Here is a 24,204-nt window from a genome sequence, read left to right as displayed (position 1 = left end):
TCTTTTAAGAATGGTTTCCCTGCAGTGCCAGACAGGAAATCCCTTCCTTCCCTAACTCTGTGGGGAAGATTTTTATTTGTTAGTGTTATTGTTACAGTGAAGAAAGAATGCATGAAAGGCTGTCTTATCAGGATGGAAATGCAAAATTGAATTTATTTTCCTTGAGTGAGTGAGGCGGGATATCCAGAACTGAATCCTGGCGCAATGGTGAGAAATTGTCAAAACAGCATGTCGCGTGCAGCCTGTATGAAAGCAGATATCCATCCCTTGTATTTCCTGGGCTCCTTCCATCAGTAATGATAATATTATCATGAAGCAAAAGAATGCAGGCCAAAAAGGAATGCCATTTCAGTACAGTTTAGATGCGTTTGAGAACATGATTAATAGTTTTATTGTTAGGGGAGAAAATGTGAGTGCTTTTTTTACAGCTTTAAGGCCCAGTACTAATAATTTTGCTCTTCTGGTCGAAATTAGATGTATCCATCCATCATCTAGGAGCAGGGTCACATATATGTACCTTTTCTCTTGCTCTCTCTATACATGAATATATATATATATATATATATATATATATATATATATACATATATATATATATATATATACATATATATATATATATATATATATATATATATATATATATAAATATACACACACACACACACACACATGTATATGGATGTATGACATTACAACGCATGCTTTTACATCGCATGCCTTTACAACGCAAGTATTACAACGCAGTCCATTACAACGCATACTGCTTTGGGGTGCTGGATAGTGAATAGTTTAATTTACTATTCCAACTCCATTCCCCGTGGACACTAGGGAAGGTTATTGGATAGTAAATTAACCTAGTCCCTATCCTAGAGCGCCCCCCAGAGCAATGTGTTGTAATAGTTTGCGTTGTAATGGTTGCGATGTAAAGGCTCTGCGATGTAAAAGTTGCGTTGATATATAACTATATATATACATATATAACCCAGTGGCAGTCAGTACGTTCTAGTGAGGTCTGCTTTTCTATAGACAGAGCGCTTTTTGGTTTGTTAATAACTTTGGTGCTGTGTAACAAATCTTCATGAAGCTTTCTGAAAAAAAGTTCATCCACTTCAGGCCCTTTCTGGAAAGTTTCAGGGTGATCCTTCAAGTGAAGTTCGAGAAAAAGGGGTGGTAGGAGTCCCAAAACAGAAAATCACCATGCATTTTTCCATAGACTTATTTGGAAAGCGATATCGCAAAAAGTACTGAACGGAATTATTCCAAATCTGGCAGGAAGCTACAGCTTGAACCAGAAATTGTTTTTTTTTTGTGATTTGGTGTTAATCTGTTCAATAGTTTGGGAGTTATAAAGCTCCAAAAATATTTGCATATCTGAACAGTTTAGGTTGTCCCTCGAACCCAGTTCTGAAAAACAGAGCCTTCTTATTGCTCCTTGGGTCAACTTGTTTCTGCAGGAGAGCAAGGCTCTCAGTAGCTACCAGCAAAATGCATAAGAATGTTTCTGGCAGCCATTACAGGACTCGGCCCCTGTCCAAACGCCACCCCCCCCATTAGGGCCAGTAAAACATTTGTCATTTTTGTCACAATTATGTGGCACTTGCACAGGATCGCAGAAAAAGAATATGGCGGGCTGCCAATTTTTTTAACATTTGGGTAGAGGGGCATTTCTGGGGACCGCCACCCTGAGCCGATTTGGGCCATGGGAACCCCATTCCCTTGAGCCAAATCATAAAAAAGTGGTGGGGACATATAGCCCAGCTTTCTGAGCGTGTTGCAGCACCGGGACCCCATCCCCCAGGGACAAACTTATTGTGAGGGTAGTTGGGTGTATGGCCCCCCTCGCCGAGCCTGTCACGGTGGTGGGGACCCTATTCTCTGGGGACAAACTCTTTATTTTTAGGGGAGGGGGAGGGGGAGCATAGCCCCCCTCCTTCAGCCTAATAAGACCCCGGGGCCCTATCCCCCGGGTCTTGCTCTTTACCTGTGTCCTGGGGAGCCCACCCCTGGTACACTGTGGTTTTCTCTGCCAGCAGGAGCATTGGCAGGGAAAAGTGTGCTCCCTTCCAGCAAGAGCGCTGAAATTCTCCCGCCAGGTGGTAGCACACTTCTGTTTCCCTGACCACGCTCTTGCAGGTAGGGAAACTGTGATTGCTTTTGCTCGGCTTCCATCCTACTGCCAAAAAAGCCCACCAACCCCCATAAAATGCACGTTAATGACATGGGGGACAGACGAGACACATTTTTTAAAAAACACTTACCTGCCGCATCACGCCCCTCTCTTCTGCAGGCACCGGCTCCCAGAGTGCACTGCGGCCAATCCTGATTCTGCTATCATGGATTGGCCTGAGCGCCGATGATTTGCGCTCCCAGTTAGACTGGGGGCCTGCGCCTGTTCTCTCCAACGCAGCTGGGGTTGGAGAGAGCATCAGTGCTCATGGAAGTTTGGCCGGCCTGAGACAGTCAGCCAGACCGTCATGCGCTCTGAATAGCACTGCAACCACTCCTCCACCGGCCTGCCATCACCCTGGCCTAGCCTCCAAGCCTCGGCTTCGAGAGAAAAGAAAAAACAATAATAAACAAGGGTTTATATTGTTTTATTTTTCATTTGTTTGGCTGCTGGCAGGTGGGGCGTTGCTCCTCCGCCACAGCGAATAAGCTACCACTGGTATAGCATTAGGAACAGCTGTACCTATGCCTTAGCAAAAGGAGAGCAGATGGACAGAATGTATGGTTGTGGCTTGGTTGCCACGTGTGCAAATGTGATTGGCCTGGTGGATGGGTGGATGTGACCGAAGTCTGTCCGGGTATGATGTTTTTGAAATTTGAGTGAGCCTTGAAGAGGAAAGAGTTCAACATTCTGCAGTCTTAGGTTTGCACCGCTAAGGAAAGGCCTTGGAAGGGCCCTCCCAAAATCTACATAGGTAATGAAGTTACAGGATAAGGGACCAATAAAAAGACTCCAGGCGTCAGAGGTACAATAGGTGACTAATAGGTAATGGTCACATAACAGATTGGGATAGTGACTAGAAGACATTTTTTTAATCAGACCAATAAAATGGTTCATGCCTTACATTGAGGGACATTTTTTTTAACAACAAATTTTATTTGGTTATTTTGCAATCCGTAGGGGTCGCAGCTCCGCCAAAGCATGATAGGCGGAAGGATAATTTGTTCCAACAACCATATTTCTGACTTATAACAACACCCACTAAATATGTAGGTGGGATAAACGAATAACACACAGACAGTTCCTGGTCTCCACATTTGAGCAAGCGGTGCATTCGTCATAGCGTGCATCATCAAACATGTCAGCATATCCTTTTTAAAACATACAGTGGGAATAATACAGCACAAGAAAAACAGGGCCATTCTCAGGGGTCCACCTCGGCCAAGTGGGGGAAGGTCATTCCACAAATATTCCGCTCATCCAGTCAATATTTGCCAATGTTTAGCTGGCCAACCTCGGGCCTCAAAAACAGCAATCTCAGCCCCCATACATTTATCCAGCTCAGTTTTTCCATTTCCCTAAAGTCGGGGGGATGTTGCCTTCCACATTTGCGCTACGTCCCTCTTGGCCACTGTGAGAGCTAAAAAACAATAGGTGCTGCTCGTACCTATTCCCCCAAATATCATCTGTCGAATGTAACAAAAAGAGTTGTGGATCAAGTGGAAGGTACCATGACAGCACCTCGTGTTGGCATGATCTGATCCTACGCCAAAAAGGCTGTAATGCCGAGCAGCTCCAGACTGTGTGTAAGAATGTCCACTCCTATCGCACCTCAGACATATGGGGGATTGGATAACACCCATCCGACACATGCGACCCCTTGTATAATATGCGCGGTGAAGATATTTGAATTGGATGAGCCGATATCGCATGGAAACTACCGCACCCCTTGCGCTAGCGATGGCTTCAGCCCAATCGTCATCTGTGAGTTCAGGTATATCAGCCTGCCATGCAAGTCGTGTCTTGTCCAGTGCGGTGGGCGTATGGGTCGTCAGTGTCTGATATAGCTGTTTGATCTTGTGAAGTCCGAGATTTCCCGTACGCAATCGGCCCGCTAGGGGCTGAAACTCAGGGAGGAACCATAATGTACGGATCTGAGGGTGAAGTGCGCGGCGGAGTTGAAGGAATTTGTAAAATTATGATTTGTGTAGATCGAAATCAGCCTGCAATTGTTGAAACAACTTCATTGTGGTGCCACATATTACATCCCCGAGGGTCGTGATCCCAACGCGATCCCACCCTCCGAACCCCTTCAATGTCGACACGGAGCGGAGATATGTGCCCTGCCATAGGGGAGTCATTTGGGTAAGTGTCCCCTGCTAGCCCGTCTGTAGGGTCTTAGCCCGCCATAGTTGTATCACCACCCTGCCAGCCGGCGGCAAGTGATCTAGACGGATGGAGCTGTATAATAGATGAAGAAGAGGGACATGGTCCATTGCAGCATGCTCAGCCAAATATGCTGGATCTGTGGGGGAATTATACCACCATTCGTTTAGACGCTATGTAATAAGCATAAATATCTGCTGCGGCAACCCCTTCGCAATATGTGGATTGAGTAGATGTACAGAGCACTGCCCTGACAACCCCCCCGTTCTGCATAAATTTATTTTGTATGGCAGCGACTTGCACAAACCATGAGCGTGAGATGGGGTATGGGTAGTTCTGGAGTCGATACAAGATCCGGGGCAGCAACACCATCTTAAAAATAGCGGAGCGCCCATACAGGGAGAGAGGGAGTGAAGACCATATAGCGGTTTCGCTGCAAAGGCCAGCTAATAGTGGGGTAATATTGCGTGCCCAGGAGACTTTCGGCCACGGGGAGATATATATGCCGAGATATTTAAAGCCATAAGTCGCACTAGAGAGTTGTGAAGCCCAGGCGTCACGACCTTGATGACCGCACACTGGGAATAGTATAGATTTCACGGGTTAGCGTGAAGACCCGTTGTTCCCCCGAATACCTTGAAGATTTCCAATATACGGGGTCCCCAATACCAGGGATCCATCATAAAAAAGAGGACATTGTCTGCGTATAAAGCTATATGGTCCGATCGCGACCGGGACCAGTCAAAACCCCGAAGGACCGGGTCGCTCCTAACCCACGCCGCCAGGGGCTCAATTGTGAGAGCAAACAGTAATGGAGACAGGGGACAGCCCTGCCGAGTACCCCGCTGGATAGAGAAAGGCTGTGAATGGTATCCTGCAACACGGACCGACGCAGTCAGTTCCGTGTAAAGCAGGCGTGTGTACGCCAAGAAGCGAGCCCCAAAGTTTATCGCCTCGAGGAGCTGGAATAAATATACCCAGGTCAAGGAGTCAAACGCTTTATCTATGTCAGCGAGGAGCAGGGCGGTTGGTCGGCCCAACGTCGGGGCTGCCGCAATGGCATTATGAACTCGTTGAATATTATGTTGAGTAGCCCTGTGTGGCATAAAGCCCGACTGATCCGGATGGATCAGGTCACCAATACAACTCCGCAGACGATCGGCTAACACCTTCCCCAACAGTTTTGGTTAAAAATTTATAAGAGCAATGGGGCGGTAAGAAGAGGGTTCATCTGAGGGTCGCCCGGGCTTATGGAAAAGCACAATTTCTGCATGGTGCCAGTCCCTTGGCAAAATAGCGAACTCTGTCGCCTCCTGAATGGTCGCCAGCAGATGGGTATGTATGTATGTAGGTGTGTATGTTCGGCCTCAAGAATTCCATTGAGAATCCGGGAGCGAGACCAGGATGAAGCGCGTTGAGGGCCCCAGTCAGCTCATCCTTTGTAATAGAAGCGTCCAGTTGTTCGCGGAGATGATCAGGGAGTCGCTGGCAATAAGTTCAGTCGAAATTTGTATTTGTCATGTACAGAGGGCTGCAAAGTGCCTTGTAAATTCTGCAGCGACACCCTGTGGTGTCGTGTGCAGGGACACATCTATACCACGAATAGCAGGGGTAACTGCTGGGGACATATCCGCCTGGCGGAGTCTATGGAGCATTTTACTTTACTTATCGCCCCATTGGTAGATCCGGTGCTGTGACGCCTCCCAGATATCCTTTGCTTCGCCCATAAGATGCTGCCTAAGATCCTGTTGCGCCTGCAGCAGGTTTCGTCGAATAGTAGGGTTAGGATCAATATTGAACTGGGAGGCCAGCGTCGTTTGATGTGACTCCAGAGCCTTCAACTGTTCATTCTTGCCCGCTTTTCATTCAATCAATAACTAATAGCGGCACCGCGGATCGTTGTTTTAAGGGCTTCTCATAAAATAGTCCGAAAGGGGGCAGAGGGGCAATGATCTTCTAAATATGTAGTGTATCCTGGTATGCTGGGTCCCGTAGGTGCCACGGGGACAGGGGGGGGGGGGTTTCGAGAGCGGGTGTGAAACTGTAGACTAACCAGATAATGGTCGGAGAGCCCACGGGGCAGATGGGTCGCACAGGAGAACCTGTGAAGATGTATCGGGGGAACGAAAAAATTGTCTAATCGCGATTGAGACCCATGCACTGTGAAAAGATAGTGAAGTTGTGTCCTGTGGGATGATATTCGCGCCACACGTCAGCCCATCCCAAGGTTGAGACTAACCTGCTATGGGCTTATGCATGCCCTACGTAAAATCTTTAAACGGGTCACACTGCCTACCGGTCTGCCATTGATTCAGGGCCTAATTATCAGTCATCTGGATTATGGGAACGCTCTATTGGCATCCATAAATGAAGAACTCTTAAATAGGCTCCAGGTTCTGCAGAATACAGCAGCTAGGTTGGTTTTGAACCTTCCAGCTCATTCTCCTTCTGCACCTAGCCTGAGGGCACTCCATTGGCTGCCAATCTGCCATTTTAAAATCTGCTATCTTGTTCATAAAACTCTTAATGGTCAGGGCCCCCATTATTTGGCAAATAAACTAAAAAAGTATCAACCAACAAGGACTCTTCGCTCTGCTAATAAACATCTATTAATAATCCTGAAGATTCGAACAGTTAAGTATGGAAGTAGATCATTCTCGAAACTTTCTCCCACTCTCTGGAACTCCCTGCCACTGCCCCTGCAAACCGAGTTAGATCACAAGAAGTTTCGTAAGCCCCTTAAGACTTGGCTATTTTAAATTTACTTCTTTTCCAGCCATCTTTCTTGTCTGTTCCAGAGTCTAGGCAACGCGCTATGAGACCCTGGGTGATGTATGCGCTCAATAAGAACCTGTACATAGACATAGACATATATGTAGCTGAGTTTGGCCCAGTAAAGGTGCGCTGTTTGGGCTACATTGGCGATCCAGTGGCTCCATGGTGTCATTCCAGTTGCCCCCTAACAGAGTCAGGCCCTCAGGTATGTCGGCCCATGTCCCCAATGGTTTATCAATAAATGCAGTTTCCAGAGGGGGAGGCACATAGATACTGCTGATGGTGACCTGTTCCCTGAACAATGTGCATTTGACAAAGAGGAAGTGGCCCCCCAGATCTGCCTTGTGTGCAATGTATTGGAATTGGACTCTTCTATGGATAAGAATAGCCACCCCTCTGGAACCCCGAGTAAACCCAGCTTGATATACATGGTGAAAACCGAATCTAGCTAGACAAGGGGCCTTAGTGCCTAATAAATGGGGTTCCTGTAAGAGTAGGATGTCAACCCCTTATCGTTTTGCTTGCCGCAAAATTGCCCCCGTTAACTTTATTGTGGAGACCCCTGACATTCCAACCACTACTGTTAGATCCCCAACGATAGTAGCATCACCTGACATTATCGCCACTTGAAATTAAAGGGAGAAGAGAACAGAGATCATGGCCTGTCTGTGAAAATAAACAAAATAACTCAAACATATCAAAACTAAACTTCCCTAAAATCCCCTCACCCAACACAGCCAATAAATAGGAGTATCTGTCACGGTGTGTGGTACAGGAGAACCCCAACGGGGGGACCCCCATTCCCACACCAAAGGATCCCTTCCCAGCCCGCAACCATACAAAACAAGGGACACAATAAGTCTGTGGTTAGGCTGTCCCATGGTCGTACCCCACGCCCACCCAAAGGAAACTATTGTTATCGAGGTTCTAAATATGCCAGTCCCAAATTATCTTGTGGTTTGAGTACTTATACGGCTCCTGGACTGTCAAAGTGGCCGCTTCGGACTCACCAACATACTGCTTGATTCGGAGCCACGTTGTTTTTTGGATTTGTTTTGCCGTGGCCTTTGACTACGGGAGCTGCGAGAAGAATCCGAATCAACCACAGGTGGAGAGTTTGGCCTAAGTTGAGGGCGCTCATCTGTCCATGTGAAAACGGCCTCGGGGGTATCAAAGAAGAAAGATTTGGAGTTGTAGATCATGCGCATCCTGGCTGGATACTGCAACATGTATTGCAAGTTCAGTTCACGCAGTCGGCGCTTCGCAGCGGTGAAGGATTGGCGTTGTTTCTGGACCTGGCATGTGTAATCCGGGAATACCATAATGGAGCAAGAGTCATGTTGAAAGCCGTCTTTGTAAGTTCTGGCGAATCGTAAAATTGCGTCCCATTCGGCATGATTCAAGATTTTGACGATGACTGGCACATGGGGGAGGTTTTTGCATCAAGTCTCGGATGGGACCGCTCCACTACGAAGGTCGAGGAGTGAAGATAATTTGTCATGATGTCTGTGAGCCATTTGGCGATGATATTGGTGACCTAAACACCCTCGCATCACTCTGGCAGGCCTACAAAGCGTAGATTGTTGCGCCTTGCACGACCCTCCGCATTCTCCATCCTAGAGGCCAGCTCCTGCGACAACACCGTGAGCTTGTTCACTTTTTTTTGAAGGGTGGACACCGTGTCTTCCACCGTCGAGACCTGGGTTTCAGCCTCAGTGATGCAATCCACTGCCTTGCGAAGATCTTGACGTAAAAAGGAGACCTCTGACCCCACCTCACCTATCTTGGCATCCAGGGTGTCTCTGGCATGACTGATTGCTGCCAGCAGGGCCGCATTATCTGGAGCCGTAGCGCCGCCATATCCGCCCGTGGCCCCCTCAGAGGGTGCTGTGAATTGATCGATGGTGCCCTGTTTGGGGCCTGCGCCCCCGGGTCTGTCCTTGTCTATCTCTGGAGGTGGCCCTGGACTCGGGGAAGAGGAGCACCATGGTGTAGGATTCGGCATAGGTCCCAAGTTGGGTAGGTCCGACGTCGGAGAAGATCAGTGAGTCTTTCAGGTGTGCCTGCCCAGGCCACCCAACAACACCACAGAGGCACGGAAGGCGCCCAGTCAAGCCAAGGCGTAAACCATCACCCCCATATCGTGGCCACAGTGGATGCAGATAACTTGTGTCGCAGGTCAGCAAGCAAGGATCGTGGAAGGGGAGTATCTGTCTTCCTAGGGCCCCCCTAAGTCCTCGCCAGGCAACAGTTCCCTCAATGGGGTCTCGACAGGCTGGCGACCCCAAACTACATCTGCCCAATCAGGATCTCTGCCAGGGTGGTAGCGGGGCTCTGGGCCTCGTCCTCTATAGGGCCTAACAGCATCTGGACATCGCCAGAGCGGCAGACAGCGCCACACCACCAGCGGGGCCGGTCAATCAGTGAAAGGCAAGGGGAGGGCGCCGGCAACAACGAGGAGTAGCGCGAGGGTCAGATCCAAATTTACTCCCACCTCCTGTGTCCGTTGGTGTGTTCTGCGCACTCCAATCGCCCCTCAGCAGCGGCGCTACTCCACGCCGGATCGGATCGGCCCAGCCAGTCGCAGGCACCAGTGCCACCCGATGGTGTAGTCTGGATAAGTGTGAGCTATGTCCAGCAAAGGGCCGCGTCGTGTTCTCAGCCTACTGTGCTGCAAAATGGTGTCTTGTGAGGGGGACGGGTGGTAGCAGGGCTCCCCCACCAAGTCGGGAGCCCCAGGTGTTTCGCGGTGCACTCCAGAGAGCAAGGGCACACCTCACCGCCGGCCCCCGCGTCCAGGTGCCTCACTCACCAATGGGAGTGGGGGAAGCTCTGATTCGCCGGCATCAGCGTCCCAGGCCGATCCAGGCACGGGCCCCGTACTCGTCGCCCAGGGCCTCACATGCGGACCCGATGCTTCTACTGCGGCGTTTAGTTGAGCTGGGCCACCAGGAACTGGCGGCACTTCCCAAGCGGGTCCTACCGAGACCGGTGTCACTGAGGGCGCCGGCTGGATCCCCACGATGCAGGCAAGCGGATCGATGGGTCGTGGCGAGTGCTGTAGGCCAGTCCAGCCGTGCCTCCAGTCATGCGGGGAACTCGATGGCAGGCCTCCAAGCAAGGGGGAAGGGACAGTGGCACCCCCCACCCCGAGTCCAGGTCCAGTCTCCGCTCTCACGCGGGATCCCGACACCCGCCTGCGTGCTCCGCCAGCGCCTCTCCGGCTTGCAGACCCGCGCCCACCTCATAGATCTCAGTGCCTCAGCTCGGCTGGGCCGTTGGGAGAAGGCCCAGCCCGCGCCTCTCCTGAGTTCTCCCTGTCCAGTATCTCCACTCCGGCACAGCGACCCCAGGTAGGAGCAGAGCACGATAGTCCCGGATGGTCAGGGCATTGGCAGCAGCAATTTTTAACTCCTCTGGGCAGGATTTATGTAGGATATCAACGGATTTTCGGCGTGGGTGGACAGACCCCGATCAGGCTGCATCCGCCATGATGGCACCACGCCCGCCTTGAGGGACATTTTTAGTCTAGTTGTTTTCCTGATACTCAGGACTACACATAAAAATCAAGCCACCATTTTATCTAAAATCAAGCATATTATATCTCTCATGGGCACAGTACAGAAAAGGGACCCATAGATCATTTATGTGGTAAAACGGGGTCTGGCACCCACATGCTGAGTCACCAAAAATGTTGAAGGAAAGAGAACAAGTCGTTTTCATTTTAAATCATGTAGTGCTGGTCCTGCAGGACACATGCCCCTATGAAAACTCCTCTGTGTGAAGCCACGAGGGATTCCATTGTATATCCATTGAAAGAGGCTTTGAGGTGCCTCTGGATCTGTTTTAGTATTTTGAGATTTTGAGCTCTATGGTACCCAAATAAAGTTTTGGCACATCCAACATGTAAATATCTGGTGTGGTTAGCACCAAAATCTGCATGTTATGCGCGACTTTGAGAGCAGTAATGGTGCTATTTATCACACCTGATGAATTCTAATACCTGAGAAGTCAGATAATATCGGGTGTGGTAAATAGTGCAAGTTTTTCTAGCCTCAACGTAATGGTTGCCAAAGTGGGCACGTATGGCTCAAAACACTGTGATGGACCTAGGCACTGGTCAGGCTCCTGTGTAACTCTGAGGTGGGTGCTGATCCTAGCTGCGATGGTCAGCCAGCCTGTGTTCATAGATGAGGTCATTGTTTAGGTGTTTGCGTAGCCCATCTTTGTTAAAGTTTCCCTCAGTGTAGACACATTGGGACCACTTTGCAAAGGTATGAGTAGTTACTTTATGAGGGCGGAGTTTCCTTACTCAGGACAGAGTCTCCACCCATGGGGCGGAGCCTCCACCCAGTGGGCAGAGGCTCATCCCCCGTAAACTTACTACTCCTACTTTACCGTTGTGAATACCCAAATGTAGGAAACTTAGACTAAAGTCTACGTTTACATTTGTGAATTGAACCCATAGACTTTCCACACTCCGCTCATCATGATGTCCAACCTGGTAAGGACCTGGGAGCCAGGAGGTTTATTAACCAGATGAACCTGACATGAGTAATAACGTACAGAGTATATGTCTCTCGTGTAATATGCTGAAATATTGCTGCAATTGGGAACCTATCTGATCGAAGGTGCAGCTCACTATTCCAACCTCCCCTGGATATGGATCACTCATGGCTATTGCAGTGTAAATGAAACCTGCTTTAAATTAAAAAAGCTTGTTCAGGAGCTCCCAGCACTGTACCCATTTTCAGGCGTGGAAAGACCACGTCTGGTCAACACCGCTGTTCACTCAACCTTCAGTCCTTCTGGGATGCAGGAAACTGCACCCTGACCTGTGGCCCTCATTCCAGTCTAGGAAACTGAGGGCTAATATAGAGCTTAGAGATTGATTAACTCTGAATTAAAGATTTTCGGAACACATTATTCTACACCCTAACTCAATTAACATAGGAGGCGCTTTTCTAGAGAGAGAGAGGTCTGCTGTAATTAAGAAGCTTAGCAGACAAGGATGAACCTAACCCCAGTCAACATGGAGATGGCATGCAACAGCAGAAGGTGCTGGGAACTGCCAGGGCTGGAAGCCTCCTGGGGTGGCCACACCTCGCATCCTTTCCTTTTGCTTAATTGCTGCTGTGGAATCCCCCTTGAAGTCATTGAGTGGAATCTGCCTTCGAGACATGGTCTGGCAGGGACCCACCGGGTGCTGCCAGGAAGGAGATCCTCGCTCATTGATGACTACCGGCGTGGTGGCAAGATGGGACCTGAGGAAATACCTGCAATGCACTGAGCCTCGCTTGGGGGCCATTGGAAGGGAGCTCCAGCCGCCCAGTGATAATGATGCTATCGCTGATGGGGAAGGAAGTAGATTGGCAGCTGCAAACTTTACAATTCCAACAGAGTCTGACGATGCTAATTACCCGTGGTACCTAGGCAACTGGTAAACAGACTTCAGATTATCCACAACTGGGTGCGCAAACTGTCGTGTCTTTTTACTAGTCTGGTCAAGTTCTTGGATCAGATATTTCGAATGGAATAAACCAATTTATGGTTTTCAAACAGCTGCTAATGTTGTGCTGGGCTCTTCGTATCCTCTTCCCTTGGTAAAAAAGTTCTCTTGGATCGGTCTAATATTCCCAAAGTGCACAGTGATCATAAAGTAGAAAACATTTGCACATTCGTGGTCTTTGTGAAAAAAGATGTGCTTAGGCTGGGAGGAATGTAATAAATAGAATTTAGAAGATTACTTTTGATGAACTTTTCAGGTAGTGCTTTAAAAAAAAATATACATCTATGTACACTTCTAGAGTGCAAACAGTGGCTACAACGAGTTATCCCAGTGCTACCCGGATCAGGCAAGACTACACCAAAACACAGATCAGTAAGCTGGAGTGAAGAGCCAGGGTTTGTAGTCTCTACCTAACAACGAGATGGCTATAGATCTGATTGTAGATAGTACACTGTTCCATACGTTTGTTAACAGAGGGCAAAAAGAAGGAGAAAGATCTGTCAGGGAAACTAGGACATTTAATTCAGGAAGCACAAGGAGGCTGGTGGACCTAGAACGTAAAGATCATGCTAATAAATTGACTTCTGATGAAACTAGGGCTGTCATTGGACAGAGCTTTATGACGTATGCACAGAGATTTAAAGAGAACCTGCTATTGAATAGGGACCCAGTTCAAGGCAGCTACGCGCTTGAGGCGAGGATGATGTTAACATGCCCAAAAAGGACCAAGGCTAGCTTAGCTCCCAAGTTCTAAAGCAACTGGAGACATTTCAGCCTATTTTGAGTAATTGGAGATAGGTAGCATTTCAATAGTGCAAGTTTGGTCCAAGATGAAATAAGCGCTTGCACAATGGTAATACAACAACGTTAGAAGGAATGCCAGGACTCTGCGAAGAGTTCTGTGAACGATTCAGAGAGTTTAGGAATCCGGGAAGGGAAAAACAGCATAATATCAAATGTGATGGTGATGGGGAGCGGACGTCCAAATCAGGGTGGCCACCTGTAATCATAGCAGATCGATTGGAATATTGACCAGCAAAGATTAAGGTCTCTGTCTTCTCTAAGTTCAATTTCAGTAGTTGGAGGTTATACAGGAAGCAGCATCTTGTAATGAGGCTTTAAGATCAATAGAAGCCATGTTTGATTGTGAAAGTTTATCTATCGGCAGGTGTGTGTCGTCAGCATAAGTAAACAAGCATTTGCAATACAATAGGTCTCGCATTAGTGAAAGTTTGAGCTGATAATTGTTACGTTTTTTTTTTTAATATCCCAGCAGTAGCATAAGTAATAAAGAAAATCCATGAAGAAAGGAAAGGGTGCATTAGCAAAGGCTGTTACAAGGTGTCCCTGTAGAGTTTTAAAGGGACCTATATTAGCCACTTAAGGTACAGCACTCTTAATGCATTTATAAACAGAAAAGATTTAGCTGAGCATTTCCATTTCCACATTTCTTGTTTTAATTGGGAGCAGGTGGATGCGAAATCAGTTGAAACGGGAGGTACTGGCTTGAGTTTCCCATCAGTTACCACTAAATGTAAGTGGTGCCTGGCTTTGGAATCAGGAGATAAGACCGACAGAATCTGGGAATTTATACTGGAGACAAAGATTGAGAAACAACATATTAGACAGGCAGGAAGCACGGAGGCTGTAATGGCAAAATACACAACACTCTACATGCATCAAGGCACCTAATAAATTCCAGACATAAAAGCAAGGATCTCCCAAACTACAGAAACAGCTGCCCTTTTAAAGCCTCCTAGATCACCAGCAGAAGTGAAGCTGCACTTTATGGTTTTAAGACTCGTTCACGGATCATGTTCAACGGGATGAAAGCACTTATAATTATTACCAAGTTTCCTTCAGGATGGTAATTTTCGTTAAATATTAAAGGGCTACGTTTAGGCTTTAAAGGTGTCTAGTTCTACACAACAGTACAAATAAATGCGAATGCAAGAATGGACACCGATTAAAAGCATAAATATTTGCTTTATTAAGGCATTATGTGCCTGACCCCAGGGAGATGTATTGTATTGTCTAAGTGGAATATTGCCAACACTTTTTCTGCAGTGTAAGCAGCAAAATGGTAACTAGAACACAAATATTGGTCTGTGAATAACTAAAGGATGAGTAATTACTTAGGCAACTGAAACTGGGTGTTTCGATGAAAAAGAAATAACAAGCAGTGTTGTGAGGGTGCAGTCCCAAAGGCTGTCACTAGGAGTCCATTGAGACCTCTTTTGGTCACATATGGTTCTGCACCCCTCGGCATTGCAAGGAAAAGGATATGGTGCAGTGGTGAGAGCTGCCGACTGGTGAGCGGAGGATCAATGTTCGAGTCTGGTGTCGCCTTAATATATTGTGATAATGGGCTGATTGTTTAATTAATTCCCCCCAAGCCCATGGCTTGGTGCACTACATGGACTGGGCCCATGATCACAGCACTGTACCCTTTCAAATAATGGTGAAGCAACCCATAGTCAGGGGTAGATAAATACAAGCCTTTCTCTTTTCAAACCCTTGGAAGCATAGAAATAAGGAGTATCACATAACTCCAGTCAACCAAACCTGGGGGCGATAATTATCGCTATTGCTTGGTTAGAGATAAAATTTTACCGCTAAGCTGCGGCGATTTTTATCGCAGATAAACCTTGGTATTACCAAGGTTTATCGCAAATGCGATAAAAAACGGCCGCAATGCATGAATATCGCTGAAAAGTCAGCGATATTCACGAATTACCGAGCTAATGCTCTTAGCCATGTTATCCACCTCCCATTGGATAACATGGCTAAGAACTGCTCAGTAACTACAAACCAAAACGAGCACCACTATTGCCACACTACTTCAACTTGGATCATGGATGATCACTTGAATTACTGAATCAAACAGTAACTCTCAGGAATTGCTTTTTCCGGAATTAATCCAATGATTTTTATTAGTTTTGCGTCCAAAAGACCATATAAATGAACAATTTTTCTTATTTAAATACAAACAACACTTTTTGACTCCACGTCATATGTATAAAGACAATTTCTTACAACCTAACAGCTTTCATTCAGACACTCATACACAACAGCACATTGATATATACACACACAAAATTTCTGGAATTATACAACAATATTTACAATTTCGTGATTTAGAAAAATTAGCATTGGAAATAACAAATGAAAAGTTTTGAAATGCTTAATATTCAATAGAATATTCCTAATGCTGAGTAGAGGGGGTCTACGCGTTTCGATAACCCCTTGTTGTGGGGAAATCTCATCAGGACCATGTGCCTGTAAATGAAGGACAAAAATAAATCAACCGAGGGAGAGCCATGCCTCTGACACTACAGTGGGGGTGGGGGGTGGAAAAACTAATCCTACCTCTTAGGTGCTCGGTTTCATCTTGCTTGGTGAAACTGTAACAAAAACAGAGCCTCTTTAGCCTCTAATTCAAAAAGGCACTTACACTCTTTTCAGTCACAGACTCATACGTGAATACTCACATATTTTTACGCATGCCGCAATTTTCCGGTTTGTCAAAAATGGTGGAAGTGGAGATCTAAAAGAATAGAGGGATTTGTAAGAGCACGGTGGCGTTTTGCTGGCTCCTGTAACTAATTTGGATTCGAGGGGAACGACTTACTTGTTTGAAGCGTGTATGTCAACCGGGTGGTTGTTCCCGGGCTTAACGGCGGTTCTTCTCGCTTTTACTTGCTGCAATGGAAGGGGAGACTTGTATCAGGTCTCTGTCTATTTTCAATCCGCATTGTGTGCCTCGCGCTTTTAAGCTATAATGGCACTTGCAATTACCTTAATAATTCTCTTGCACTGAATTGATCAGGGGGTCCACGCTATTCGGCCTCTGTCAGTAAGTGCAGGGGCCGGCACCATCCAGTCGGTGTTGCTCTTCTCGCGTCTCTTAGTTTTACTTAAAACGCGAGGCACACAATGCGGATTGAAAATAGACAGAGACCTGATACAAGTCTCCCCTTCCATTGCAGCAAGTAAAAGCGAGAAGAACCGCCGTTAAGCCCGGGAACAACCACCCGGTTGACATACACGCTTCAAACAAGTAAGTCGTTCCCCTCGAATCCAAATTAGTTACAGGAGCCAGCAAAACGCCACCGTGCTCTTACAAATCCCTCTATTCTTTTAGATCTCCACTTCCACCATTTTTGACAAACCGGAAAATTGCGGCATGCGTAAAAATATGTGAGTATTCACGTATGAGTCTGTGACTGAAAAGAGTGTAAGTGCCTTTTTGAATTAGAGGCTAAAGAGGCTCTGTTTTTGTTACAGTTTCACCAAGCAAGATGAAACCGAGCACCTAAGAGGTAGGATTAGTTTTTCCACCCCCCACCCCCACTGTAGTGTCAGAGGCATGGCTCTCCCTCGGTTGATTTATTTTTGTCCTTCATTTACAGGCACATGGTCCTGATGAGATTTCCCCACAACAAGGGGTTATCGAAACGCGTAGACCCCCTCTACTCAGCATTAGGAATATTCTATTGAATATTAAGCATTTCAAAACTTTTCATTTGTTATTTCCAATGCTAATTTTTCTAAATCACGAAATTGTAAATATTGTTGTATAATTCCAGAAATTTTGTGTGTGTATATATCAATGTGCTGTTGTGTATGAGTGTCTGAATGAAAGCTGTTAGGTTGTAAGAAATTGTCTTTATACATATGACGTGGAGTCAAAAAGTGTTGTTTGTATTTAAATAAGAAAAATTGTTCATTTATATGCTCTTTTGGACGCAAAACTAATAAAAATCATTGGATTAATTCCGGAAAAAGCAATTCCTGAGAGTTACTGTTTGATTCAGTAATTCAAGTGATCATCCATGATCCAAGTTGAAGTAGTGTGGCAATAGTGGTGCTCGTTTTGGTTTGTAGTTATTGATTGTGAGGCTTGTCCTTATTGCCAGTGAGCCCAGACCCTGTCTTGGTAATGGTAAGAACTGCTCAGGGCAGGTGTTAGCTTTTGGAGATATTCGCGCTTAGCGAGATTATCTCCAAAAGTTGGTAAAAGGAGATAGCGATGTTAGCGACTGTTTCCAGTCGCTAACATCTTGGCACGCCCACTTTGCATATCATTAGTGATAAATAACACTGACATGCAAAGTGGGGCCCAAGATGGTCGCTATCTCCTACTAGCTGTCGCTAACTGGTGTTAGCGACAGCTAGGTAATAGGGAGATAATTTTATCTCCTCTTTCTTGGCTTTTAAAGCCAAAAAAGCGGAGATAAACCCCCTTGATAATATGCCCCCTGATCTTTTCCGGCACCTCTTATAGTAAAGGAAATACTGCATCACCACTGTAAATTGTTTACGATTGTGGGCTTCTTATTTTTAATTCACATTCATAATTTAAATTCTAAATAGTGACTCTGCAGTTTCTATTTTTAATGCATATCCTCAATTTAAATTGTAAGCAATGACTCCGTACTTTTACTTTAATTTTAATACACATCCTAAATTCAAATTCTAAACAGTGACTGAGCACATTTTGTTTTTAATGCACTTTTGGATTTTTTTCAAATACTCCTTCTGAATTTCTTTAGACAATGGTTCTTAACCCCCTGCTCAGGATGTCATTGACTTCTTAGTAAATGAAATAATATTAACAGATTAATAAAGTATATCTGAATAAATAAGCAAAATGGAAACTTTAACATTTTAAAACGTTCTTTGAATGTAAAGGTATTTGAAATTTGAGGCTAGAAATTAAGTCCACAGATTAATTCGTGGGAGCAGTGCAAGTGCATCAAACAGAATACTGTATGGACGATGAGTGGACGCAATTGATTTTAGCATCAGTGCCAGAGCCTTAAGGCAGTGTGATATACTTGGTCTGCATGCCAAGCCAGGCATCTGACGTCCACATACATTTCTTTCCTAGGGAGTAGCTTTCACTTTCTTTTATTAATGAATTGTTTGTCCTATTTCTCTTTCTCTCCTCCAGTGCAAGATGTCACTCAACGGCCAGCGGGGAGAGTGCTGGTGTGTCGATCCAGTGACTGGCAAGAATATTCCAGGAGCCCCCACTGTGCGGGGGGACCCCGAGTGCCCCCAGTATTTCACCAGTCACAAACAGGAGGAGCGAGGAGCGTTGCCCCTGCGTCTACAGTAACCGGCCCCGGAGCACCGCGTGGCTTGTCGGGGGCTAGGGCTTTAACCAAGTTTATTGTCTGTATATAGTGCTCAATGGTGCTTATAGTCACATCTGCTGCTCTTGTGGGGAGTTTCCTTTTTGTGTTTTTTTTTTACATGAGGGCATGTGTTCCCTCACCCAAACATAGTAGTACTAAGAGAGGGCCTTTGGGGGGAGCCAGGGTTGTGTCAAGTCACTTATGGTGCAGAGGGCATCTCTACTTGTGTGGCTCACTGTGCCCCAGCCCGACCGTCCCTGCATATGTCCTGCTAGAGAATCAGCCCCTGATTTTCCAGTAGGTCTGTGCACCTCTGGTATCAGTTGAAATATGTAGAAGTCACGCAGTAAAGCTTGTGGTTTCATGATTAGCAGGCTGCGGAGTAATGAACGCAAATTAATCAATCAATCAATCAGAATTTTTGTAAAGCACACTACTCACCCGTGAGGGTTTCAAGGCGCTGGGGGGGAGGGATGCTGCTACTGCTCGAACAACCAGGTCTTGAGTAGTCTCCTGAAGATGAGCAGATCCTGGGTCTGTCGTAGGAGGATGGGGAGGATGTTCCAGGTTTTGGCGACGAGGTGGGAGAACGATCTGCCGCCGGAGGTCGCTCTTCGAATGCGGGGGACGGTGGCGTGGGCGAGGTCGGCAGAGTGGACCTGGTGGTTGGGGGTGTAGAAGGTGAGTCGTCTGTTGAGGTATGCCGGTCCGGTGTTGTGGACTGCCTTGTGTGCATGGGTGAGGAGCTTGAAGGTGATCCTCTTGTTGATGGGAAGCCAGTGCAGGTCTCTCAGGTGGGGTGTGATGTGGCTGCTGCGACATGGAATGTATAAGTATAGAAATGGTAAAAGGTGATTAGCAAAGTTCATCTGAATAGTACAGCGGTGATGGGTAGGCCTGTGAGAATTGCAAAATTTTGTTTCGGAATATTCTGCCAGAATTATGCGGAAATGCGGAAAATTTTCCACAACGGGAATTTCATATTATCTCGAGTGAAAATTAAACATGCGGCAAACCTTGTGTTCCAGTCACGTGAGGTGTTATGTTATATTATGTGGATTTGTAGGGTGCAACTTATCACCGGTGAGGGTATCCAGGCAGTGGGGCAGAATTGTGGGCCCGGAGGTGCTCCTAGTTGAACAGCCAGGTCTTCAGCTTCTTGCGGAAGTTGAGGAGTGGAGCAGCAGTTTTGATGTGTTTGGAGAGTTTGTTCTAGTTTTTGGCTGCGATGAAAGTGCAGGCACACACTCCAGCCTTGCTTCTGCGGATGCGCAGGACTCGTGCGAGGGAGAGAGAGGTGGGGCGTAGTTGTAGGTGGGATGGTAGAGTTGGAGTCGGTCGTTCTTGTAAGCTGGTTCTGTGTTGTGGAGGGCCTTGTAGGTGTGGATGGGCAGCTTGAACATGCAGCATTTCTGGATGGGGAGCCAGTGAAGTTCAGTGAGGGAGGGAGTGATGTGGGTGCTTCTGGGGATGTCTAGGATGAGGGTCGATAGTGAGCAGGTTTGCGGCGAGGCAATGCTTGGCTGCCTCTATGGTGCTACTAGCAAAGGGCGTCCAGTTGGCACTAGAAATGTGAAAATGTCTCAGTTAACTGGAGCAGAGATGGCAAAATGCCTTTTCACATAGGATAAAATATCTCTTACCTTTCAAGAAGTATGTCCAGTGTGTACCCTCTTCTTGGTAGTCCAAGCCTTATGTCGTATGGTGAATTACCTTTGCTGCCCTGTATTAGATCTGAGCCACCAGGTAATCACTTTCCAAACAGAAATACTGTCCGTATTGGCACTCGTTGTTGGAGCCTTCATGTAGGTCTGTTAGACTACTCTGTACGTTTGGAGTGCGGCGCGTTAGTGCCCTCTGGTGGTGATCCGGCAGAATACTACATTCTTCTGACATTCTGGTGAGGGCTTCAGTCTCCAGTGCTTTCTGTGCAGCACATTTCATGAACGCTTAATAAACTCAAGTGCCTGGAAGCTGTACAGTCAGTGAACACTATACAAACTCACGTATTAATAAAACCCCATTATGGCAAAGACGGGTATAACTTTGGTCCGTGGGATACTGCAAATCAAAGACTTTACTATTGAAGGAGAGGAGGATTAAAGCGGATTATAACAAAGAGAGTGCTACAGAAATTCATTTTAACTTTTCAGACTTATATGAAATTGTAAAATGCTGTTGGATGAGGGAGGCGGAGGGAGGGCAGGGCCATGTATCTGTAATCTTTGGGCACATTACTCGACTTCTGACTGTACAGATGAAAATATATCGTTTGCTTCTGTTGCCTCAAATAAAATCGGTGTACTGATTGCAAGTGGTTATTTTTTTCAAGAGTAAAGCATATATGGTTGTATTACTGGTTCGCCTCTAACTTCCGCACATTAGAAGCTCCATTTGTAAAATGGCCGGACTGGAAACCAAAAGCACCCCTGGCAAACAGGTCAAATCAGCTCCACTCCATTACTTCTCTTTCTTTTTCTCTCTCTCTCTCTTCATCTCTCTATCCATCTCACTCTCACTCTTTATCTCTCTCTCTCTCTCTCTCTCTCTATCTTTCTCTCTCTATCTATCCATCTTACTCTCTATCTGTCTCTCTCTCTCTGTCTCTCTCCCCATCTCTCTCTCGCTCTCTCTCTTTATCCATTTTTCTACTCTATTTTTCTCTCAATATTTCCCTCTCTCTCTTACTATCTTTCTTTCTCTCTCTCTCTCTCTGTGTCTGTCTCTCTCTCTTTCTCTACATCTGTCTCTCTCTCTCCTCCACCCCCCTCTCTATTTCTCTTTCCACTCTCGCCCAAAAGCGCCCACTGCACCTGCTGTAATTAATCAAAGCTGGCGAAAGTGGCCGAGGTGGCATCTGCCTTCAAAAACTGGTCTCCAGCCCTTGGGGAAATATCTGATGGAATGAGCAACCAGTCTAGCCATGATATTTAACAATCTAGACAAAGTGAGTCGATCTCACCTGTAATAGACCGGTGCAGAGCTGTTAGCATGAGTCAAGGTCTATTTGTTTTACAATCTTAACACGACGGATTTTATTTTTTTTAAATAGCAGCTGCTGTGTCAGCATACACGTGTGGCTAGGCACAGGCCACCAATATTACAAGACTACCACTGGTGCATCAAGATGCATGTGCAGGGCTGGCTTTAGGGCGGTACGACCAGTGCGGCCGCACAGGGTGCTGACCTGGAGGGTGGGCACTGACCTCAGGGAGGGCGCTGTGTTTAGCCCTTGCTTATGATTTAACTTATCATTTAAAAGTACCTGTTGCAGAGTTTTATGTGTGGCCAGCTTTTAGGCAACAATAAAAATGGCAAGATATCTCTTGTGATTAATGTTCCTACCAGAGAGAGATCAGAGTTTTGTCTAGCGGCAGTTCTGACTTATCATAAAGTACCACAGAGGGTTAATATGCCTGCTGCAAAGAACAGATCTGTATTTTATAGGGCTAGCTGAGTGGATTAGTAAAGCCAGACTTTACTTGCGCTCTAAAACAAATGAAATGTATGTGAGAGACAGGCTATGGAGAGCTGAGGAGCACTTTTGCTGGGTGATTCGAGGAGGAGGCCCCAAAATCCATTGTCGCACCAGGTGCCACCACAGCTGTAGCCAGCCCTGTTTATGCGCATGTATACGAAGTAATGGTGGATTTTTTATTTGTTGTGATGTCTTACCATTCCGAGATGGACAATTGCCATCTTAGGTTAGATTAAAAAATAAAGCATGCACAGGATGCGACACAAATTGAGAGAAGCAAGCTGTCCGATAACAATGTGCAACTGCTGGGTCGTTCCAAAAACAAGTTAAAAAACATTTTGTAAAGTGGGGTATTGTTGAAAGTTAGGCTGAAACCGTCAACATTATCGGCGGCCTCTTGCTCTTTCGTGCACGTAAACAGCCGCCATTTTGAACACCATGGCTTCCCTGCCCTTTTCTGATAGCCAGCGCGTCTCTCTCCCTCTCCTAGCCTCGCAGGCATCCCCCGCATGCTGACAAACCCCCTCGCCCTCACATGCCTCGGGTCATAAACCCCTCTTCAGCGCAGCTCTGCCTCGGAATCCCATCCTGTTCCCAGCGCGACACCTCCCTTCATTCCTTTCATGGTCCCAGATCCTTTGATGCAAACCCCCTTTTCCTGTGTGCCCGTTTGTCTTCCTCGTTCCCAGGCCACCACCTGGCTCTGCGGATACTGTTTATTGCCCCCAGTACAGTAGGAAGCTTCCTCCCATCAAAGGACCCTCGGGTCGATCAAAGCCTCCACCCTACGAGATCCGATCGAACCCCACACCTTCCGTGAATCGGCGGAATATCCAACTGCGCGATGATCACCACCTGATGTGACCGGGGTGGGGACTTCAACTGTAACTATGTGTGGGAACGGACCTGAAGGGGAGATTCCGAGGATGTCTTTTCGTACATCAAAGTATTAACGAGAATGTGTTTCATGCAATAAAGTGATTAACTTGTGTATAAGAGGCCAGGCCTCAGAGATGCGGGTAGAGCACCTCAGAACGATACCTGCTGTCTGTTTTGCTGTGTTCTCCTCCGGAGAGAATAAAACCTTGTTTCCTGCCTTCCAGTCTCCAGCGCCTGCCTCTTCAGTAGTTTAAATACCTTGTGGGTTCAAGAGGCGACACCGCCGGGCAATACTTAAGGATCTTATATTCTGGTTGGTAGTGTCACCCTTTTACAATTGGCGTCCCAAGCGTGGGGCCCATCAGCGACTCGTGGATCCAGTGGGAGAGGTCCCGACGACAGAGTGAACGACTGCAACGATCGGGAACACTCCCAAAACTCCCACAATATCGGATATCGCCCGAGGGTGAGAAGGCATTGGTAATGATTATCCAGTCACTGATAGACGCAGGAGTGGTAGAGGAAGTAGTTAGCAACATTTGCAACAGCCCTATCTTGCCCATTATCAAGAAGCAGGGAGAGGGAGATGAGAAAGCATACCGTTTTATCATCGACCTCCGAGAGATCAACAAAGTGGTGGTACCCCAGTACCCTGTGGTATCAGACATCACCACCATCCTGACCTTGATTCCTTCTACTGCCACCACCTTTACCGTCATCGACCTCAAAAACGCATTCTTTTCCATCCCCATCCACCCAGACAGCCGATATCTCTTCGGCTTTACCCTAAAAGCCCGCTCATATAGGTTTTGCCGAGCCCCCCAGGGCTACACGGAAAGCCCTAGCATCTACAGCCAGGCCCTCAAAAGACAACTAGATCAAGTCCAGTTACCCGACGGAGTGGTGTTAGTACAATATGTCGATGACATCCTTTTGGCAGCCGACACCACCCCTCTAGCGGTTACCGCCACCATTCAACTCCTGCGCTTCCTTGCGGAAAAGGGCCACAAGGTCTCCAAGAAGAAGTTGCAATTCTGCCAACCCCAGGTCACTTACCTAGGTCACCTTTTGTCCAAAGATGGAA

General features: G+C 46.8%; 1 protein-coding gene across 3 annotated transcripts in view; it reads left to right on the top strand.

The window, feature by feature from the left end:
- IGFBP2 (insulin like growth factor binding protein 2) overlaps positions 1-21,072 on the top strand; it is a 487,588-nt gene extending 466,516 nt beyond the window's left edge. For all 3 annotated transcript variants that reach the window (XM_078679267.1, XM_078679266.1, XM_078679265.1), the window contains exon 4: positions 18,577-21,072. In XM_078679267.1, the coding sequence (XP_078535393.1) occupies positions 18,577-18,744 (168 nt within the window). In that variant the 3' untranslated portion in view covers positions 18,745-21,072. The remainder of the gene's footprint in view (positions 1-18,576) is intronic.
- Positions 21,073-24,204: the final 3,132 nt, after the last annotated feature.

This window comes from Lissotriton helveticus, chromosome 3_1 (assembly GCF_964261635.1).
Source record: "Lissotriton helveticus chromosome 3_1, aLisHel1.1, whole genome shotgun sequence".
Taxonomy (NCBI): domain Eukaryota; kingdom Metazoa; phylum Chordata; class Amphibia; order Caudata; family Salamandridae; genus Lissotriton; species Lissotriton helveticus.
The sequence above is the reverse complement of the archived record's forward strand: the minus strand, read 5'-3'. Positions and strand labels throughout refer to the sequence as shown.